The sequence below is a fragment of the Apium graveolens genome, chromosome 5, assembly GCF_009905375.1.
Source record: "Apium graveolens cultivar Ventura chromosome 5, ASM990537v1, whole genome shotgun sequence".
NCBI classification, from domain to species: Eukaryota; Viridiplantae; Streptophyta; class Magnoliopsida; order Apiales; family Apiaceae; genus Apium; species Apium graveolens.
The window spans coordinates 188,589,850-188,596,997 of NC_133651.1; the positions used below are offsets into that span (position 1 = coordinate 188,589,850).

Here is a 7,148-nt window from a genome sequence, read left to right on the forward strand (position 1 = left end):
TACCGCACACCACGGGAACATGGGTGCATAATCAAGATTGTTGTCACGAGAAATCAAATTATTTATCGCTTCTTTGCGCTGTAATTAGCATTGCCAACGCAGGTGCGGAATGCAGGGACAGTAACTATGGTTGTCGGTGTAGACGGGATCTGCGTAGTCTGGTTTTGGTTTTTTTTCATTTGGTCTATACATTTATTCCTGATGTGAGCTGGGGTGGGGATAAAATTGTGATGTTTTTGAATTTCCAAATAGGGTACACTTTTACAATGGTTTTCTGAGAACAAATTGTCTGTATGGATTAGGGCTGAGCAAAACCGAACCGAAACCAAAAAATCGAACCGAACCGTGCTAATTCGGTTCGGTTCGGTTCGGTCCTAAATTTTTCAGAAATTCGGTCTATTCGGTCCGGACCGAATAGACCGAATTAAAATTCGGTTCGGTTCGGTTCTTTTCACAAATATTTTGGTCCGGACCGAATAAACCGAATAGACCAAATCATAAATACTATAATTTTGTATTATATATATTTTACATATATCTTAAAAATTATAATCAAAATTTTTAATTTGTAATTATATTTATGGAGTATTAGAACTCTACATATCACATTACTTTAATTATATTTTAAAATTTATAATTTGTGATTTAATTTTTAATGCAATTTTATTTTTGAAAAAAAATTCGGTCTATGCGGTCCAAAACCGGACCGAACCGAATTATTTCGGTTCGGTCCGGTCCGGTCCATAATATAACTTCGGTCCGGTTCGGTCCAAGAAAAACTGACTATTCGGTTTTTCGGTCTATTCGGTTCGGTCCGGTTTTGGACCGAACCGACCGAATGCTCAGCCCTAGTATGGATAGGCGTAAAAATGCGGGTTGGAAACTAAAAAACAATAGACTGATAAATGAGAACCAATGGAGATGACAATAATGAATGAATGAATGAATGAATGAATAAATAAATAAAAAAAAACTTACAATAAAAGAGAATCGTTACAGAAGCAAACAATAAGCAAAAACCAAGAAATATGAAACATAAAACTGAAACTAGGAATAATCATCGTATACCTAAATAGAAATAGAATTGAAAGAAGAATAACATTCAGTGAATGATATAAGTGAGTGCCAAAGCCAGCAGCATCAATACATAAGCAATGCCTTGGTCTATCGCTGCTCCTGCATTTACAAAAACCACCGAATATCTATTAGTAATAAATAATAAATGCAGGGGGAGAAGGGAAGTAGGAGGAATGTACCATCACTTGAAGGGGCAGGAGCCGGAGCAGGGGCTTGGGCATTGATGGAAGGAAGTATAATAGCTGCTATCAAAATGCTCATCACAAATGCCACTCTTAACATCTCCATCTTTTCCCCCTTCCACTAGAATGCCTCTTGAGAGGTAGAGTAGTATGGGATGTATTTATATTGAGTAAAATAGGGGTTTTAGGTTATTACAACCGTTGATGTTGGACAGGTGTACCAATCATAATGATGCTGCTGTGTTTCAGATTACAGACTAGCAGCAGCAGGCATTTGTCCAGCTGGGTGGGGCCGCTAAACGTTTGTTACCTGCCCTGCTCCTCCCACTTTCCCCATGTTTCAAATCATTGCCTTGGAATATTTCTCTATTTTTATTCTACTTTCAAATTATTTCAGTTTTTGTTGTTTTTTTTGTGGGTTTTAAATTTCAAATTTTATCTGGCCGTTGATAACACTTATTAACCGTTTTATCAGCAAAATTAGGGTCTATTTCTCAGCAGGCTTGTGCTGCTTTACAACTCACAATTCACAAATGATCCACGATTCTAACTAATTTTAATATTGTTGGTTCAACATTGTTTTTCTTTTTTCTTAATTTTTTTGGTAGGGTAGGCCCTTCTATATATATAAGATATAAAAGACAACTCTTTTTTTTATTATTATTATTATTTCTTGGTGAATTAACAACAGACCTGTAGTACACCAAACCATATGACAAGGGATTTGTAGTGGCTAAAGAGTTAAAATAAGCTTGCAAAAACAAAACAGCATAATTCTCCAAACACAGACAATTGCTAGTAGTAACTACACATTGTCACACTGGAATTCCACTTTCTATAGATTTCCAGAATCCAAACTCCACTGTCTGCCTTCCTCAATATATATAGGCACCCAGACCTGGCAAACAAAACTGATGAAAACACTGCAAATTAGAACTATTATCTATGACATTTACATATATCTACTAAGTATGACTAACAATGTTACTTGAAATGGTTTTGCATCTACATAGTGCTTTCATATGCTCATCCTGAAATTTTCTGTTGGCAGCCCTACATGCACGATCTTAGATCACCTAGTTCATGGCATAACTAATACTATTAAAACTCCCAGAACAGCACCTAGGTCCCAGGGAATTGCCTATAGATTCCAAAACTGTATAATAAAGAATAACCCTCTACTAAAAAATAACCTCTGTATAATAATATTTTTTCTCAGTCCCAACGATATTATATAGAAGTTTTAGTGTAGTTCATACCATCCAGACTATTTCAGATTCCATATGTAAACATCTGCCTCATATAGGAAATAACACGCAACAGATTAACGCAGTTTAGATGAGGGCAGAGAGGCTGTAGTCACTGTCACACACTTGTCTACATCGAAGGAGTTTCATATAATATTTAGTTCAAACTTCTATTTCACAACTGGCCATCTTATACATAAACCATATTAGAACTTCACTACATTTTTGATGGTATAATAGCTGTTAGATATTACAGGACGAATGGATCTAATCTAAGGATTCTCTTCTTCCTGTTCACGAACCTCGCTGACAGGGATTGCAGGCAATTCCAGGTAGTCGAAATCCTCTTTGATTCCTACCTGCATTTAGTTTCAAAGTTACACTGATTGGAACAGCATATACAAAATGAAATATTAAAGGTAGATATCATATTTTTTTGCAAAAAAAACACAGCTTCTTGCTTGACATTTGATAGTATTAAACCGTTATGCATTAAAAATTGGAAAATTTCACACTACTTGTGATTGTGATCAGTGTGTGCTCTGTGCAGTGTGCTGTATAACTAGAAGTACCTCCTCATACAAGTGCTCCAGCTGCTCTTTAGCCTGAGGAAAGTTATTTGAACACCATTGTTGCAGTGTGAATATGTTATCTGTTAAATGTTTGCAAATGAGATAGCAAGGACGAAATAATATAACAAGATTCACATTTCGTTTTGCACTCAGGAAGAAAAAGAGAACTCAATGCAAGTGAATACAGTTAAAAGACTTGAACCTGTCCATCTGTTAGCTGCAGCATGGGCAACTTCTATAGCACTTTCTGCCACAGTATATTAAATGTTTAGTGTATATATGTGTTCATAAATTTCACTCGATACTGAGATATGAAGGTGGATTGTAAACAAGGCAATGCAAACAAGTTTTAGTGAATGATGTAGATAAAGTTTAGCATATATACTCATTGCTTCAAAGGCAGCTGGATCATTGTCTGCAAATTGGGCCATTTCATCCTGAAAGATATTAACTAAAATGAATTACATATGCAAAAGGAGTATCAGATTCCATTGTAGTTCAAAGTGGTTCATCAGCCGTGTGATCAACCTTTAGTTCCTTGTGTTTCTGTTCAGCAGCTTTCAGCTCATTCAAAGCTTCCTCTCTTTCATCCTAGAGAAACAAAACGTTAGCGTTAAATATAAGGAAGCAGACAAGTTAGTTTTTGTAGATACACGAAACATATTGGTAACGTATGGATATGAGGATACATGGTCGACACATACAGGAATAACATATATATACACATTAGCATAAATAAAATCAAAATGTAGGACATATAGATTGTTAAATTTAGGTTTGATGTTACAAAAATTTCAACATACATGCAAGATTTACTGGTAAGAGAAAACTAGAGCATGAGCTTTCTAGACAGTCATAATTCGGCAACTAAATGCAAGGATCCAATGGACCTAGGTCATTCAGATGTCAAAGTAGCTGTTTCTTCGATAGGCACTAGCTGAAGTGTAAGTTGTACATATCAATATACTTACAGAGTCTTCACGGCCCTTCTTTAAAGCATTACATTGTTCAACAAGTTCTGCCATCCGCTTCTTACTGCCTTGTAAATCAGATTCAAGTTTTCGATACACATTCCTTAACTGATAAACAAGTAATATTGAGATTTGGTAAAAGAAAGGATTATTATATTTACAGAAAAACAGATTCTGGAAATTTTGGTGAGGAACTGAAACATAAAGTTTACCTGATTTCCCGCGCAACTAGGGAGCTTCCAGAAGTATACCTGCAATTTAAAAGAAGAATAAGTATTTATGTACAACAACCTTGTTAGTCGATATTCAGAGCATAAATTGTTAAATTAATAGTTTGAGTTAAATATACTCACAGAAGTTCCAATCTTGTCTTTAAAGACAAGGTCATCATCTACTAGACTTTGTATAACATCTTTAACAGACTGGGAAATAACACCCTTCTTTGGGCCTAATTTCTCAAGTTCCTTGAGCTGAATTCCAACATTCAATGCACAAAAGTAAATACAATCTGATTACTATTTGATAAAATCAAACTACATAATTAAAATTCAAGGATCCAACAGAACCGAACAACATGCTGCATTTACAGAAGTTAAATAATAAATTTGCATTGCTATATCAGTGTGGTTAAAGGCGCCACGAGATGCACTATGAGCATATACAAGAAGTTAATAACACTGTGCTATACAAGTAGTCAGAAAAGAAGCCTCTACTTTTGACTAGTGGAAGAAAAATAAAAAGAAACGCCTTATATAGAAATAATAAATGCTTATAATACTTACAAGGTAGAAGTCTTGCGAGTCATAGAAGATCTGAAGCATCTTATCCCTCTTCTCATCCAATGAAAGTCCTCTTTTCTTCGACTGTTCAGTCGCAATATATCAGTACTTTCATAGCACAGCATCAAAATCAAAAAGAAAATATCAAAACAATACTGAGCTGCTCTGTTATTGATTCGAAAAACAGTTAGAAAGGGTACATTTATCACCCAAGAACCAATTTGAACGATGAATTACCCCATAATTCAAATCACAAGTAATTAACCTTGAGATATCTTACTCAATTTGCATAACTTACATAATTAATACAATCATAAATCTATGAGTACGACTACAAGTTAACTTTCAGCATTCTTCCCATCACTTACTTTGTATTCAGTCTTTAGTGTTGTACTACTATTTCAATTATTTACAAAGAGAATTTCATTGACAAATTAAGCACAGCTCTCACCTAATAGCAAACATTTCATTGTCTTGCTAATTTTGAAACTAAAATACAGCAGATCTATATGAAAATTTCATCTCAAAATCAAAGACAATAAATATGGAATAGAAACAACTTCTATTGGTAAATAATTTAATCACAATATGTATTCAGTAGCTGCTAATCAGAAAACACATGATAGTTCAAAAATTAAATATGGACTTCAAATTAACCAATTCGAACGGATATAAGAAGAATTGTAGTAGATGTTTTCGCGGTGATACATAAAACTGAGCATTATTGGAGGATAGAGCTTCGTGTTTGCCTACATAACCTTTATATACAACAAATATGTACTTAAATTTCATAAATCAATTCATGTCCAAATCAACAACAAAATTAAATGTGCAATCGAGTTTTATAATTCTAATGTTCAATAATCGTATTGAAACATATAGACATTCATTTCAATAGCTAAATTAAGAAGAAAAAAAACATAGCAAAATTAAAACGAAAGAAAGGATTAATCTGAAAATATACATATACATATACATACAGCTATGGATGTGTACATACCATTTAGTAGTTTGGCGGGAGGGGGGGGAGATTTGTTACAGAGCAAAAACGGCGTACAAAAGAAGAAACAACGAATGAAATGGTTGAGAAGCATGTGATGCCCGTGGTAATTTGGCGGGAACTTATAGGGGAAAATTATAACGGGTCGGGTCGGGACGTCCGGGTCAGCCCTAAAGATCGACATAATAATTCCCCAAATTCCCATCAACCTTCAATTTTACTTCTTATTTTGTAATAAACTAAAATGTAAATTTCCGTCAAAAAGAATTGTTTGCATTATATTATGTTATTGTTACAGCATAAAATCGTCATAAATATTTTATCGGGTTATTAATAAAAATGGGTCAAATCATCATTAACGAGAAAGGAAGTTGAGCTCCGAAAAAATGTTCCCCGGAACCCCGAGCGCGCTCTACATGGTGCTATCCGTGCGGGATCGGCTGCTTACAATGATCATCAATGTCGAGGAATTATGCCGATAATTTATAAGGTTTTATGCAAAGGTTCATGACGGTCACTATAACGCAGATTTACAACGTTCGCAACAAGGAGAGTGTGTGACGATCACTACGACAAGGATTATATGACGGTCTTTATTATAAAAGTTGACAACGAAGAGTTAGTATTGATGAAGAAGTCCATAGAAGATGTTATAAAACTTGGAAGAACGAATTCAACTATCAAAGAACAAGGACTCAAATGCTAAATATACACAAATTTATTGGAATGGTTATATTCTTCGTTTGCCATATTTTATATATATGCTCACCCCCTCCGAGTAACATTGTGCATTTTATGTGTACCATGTCAATTCTAATGTATCGAAATTATATGGGATTTTGTTTAACGTATTGTTGTTGTACACATACGGGAGTGGATTCAATAGCTAAATTTACGTGACACGAAGATATGTCATTTGACGTGACGTATTTAGTTGATACGGCAATTGATTTGTCGTGTTTACTCAGTATTTTGGTCACCTCCGTCCCGGATTCAGCAATTTGAACCGCCTTTTTTTTTATATGTTAGTTATATTAACATGATTTATAATAAAGTTTCTCCCATATTATTGTTGTATATTATTATTATTATTATTATTATTATTATTATTATTATTATTATTATTATTATTATTATTATTATATAGACCTACTACGTAAATAAAAATCAAATTCAAATTAAGTATTTTATATGTCTCAGTGAAATTTAAAATTATAAATATTATTTATTTTTTCTTGCCTTTTATAATTCACTTTTTAATATTATTAATTTGATAATTAATAATGTATGAACTCATCTTCAATATTTAAACTTAGGTTA

General features: G+C 33.8%; 1 protein-coding gene and 1 long non-coding RNA gene across 2 annotated transcripts; both read right to left on the bottom strand.

Moving 5' to 3' along the window:
• Window positions 1-918: 918 nt before the first annotated feature.
• LOC141661529 (uncharacterized) lies at window positions 919-1,612 on the bottom strand. Its single transcript, XR_012550007.1, has 2 exons — window positions 1,257-1,612; window positions 919-1,176 (listed from the first exon to the last, which is right to left on the bottom strand). It is a non-coding gene; the product is annotated as an uncharacterized LOC141661529 (long non-coding RNA).
• A 434-nt stretch (window positions 1,613-2,046) lies between these two features.
• On the bottom strand, window positions 2,047-5,979 carry LOC141661530 (meiotic nuclear division protein 1 homolog). Its single transcript, XM_074468548.1, has 11 exons — window positions 5,829-5,979; window positions 4,832-4,912; window positions 4,403-4,519; window positions 4,262-4,300; window positions 4,050-4,157; window positions 3,607-3,669; window positions 3,464-3,515; window positions 3,281-3,325; window positions 3,079-3,158; window positions 2,809-2,865; window positions 2,047-2,170 (listed from the first exon to the last, which is right to left on the bottom strand). The coding sequence occupies exons 1-11, from the start codon at window positions 5,829-5,831 to the stop codon at window positions 2,135-2,137; spliced, it is 681 nt and encodes a 226-aa protein (XP_074324649.1). The 5' UTR covers window positions 5,832-5,979; the 3' UTR covers window positions 2,047-2,134.
• Window positions 5,980-7,148: the final 1,169 nt, after the last annotated feature.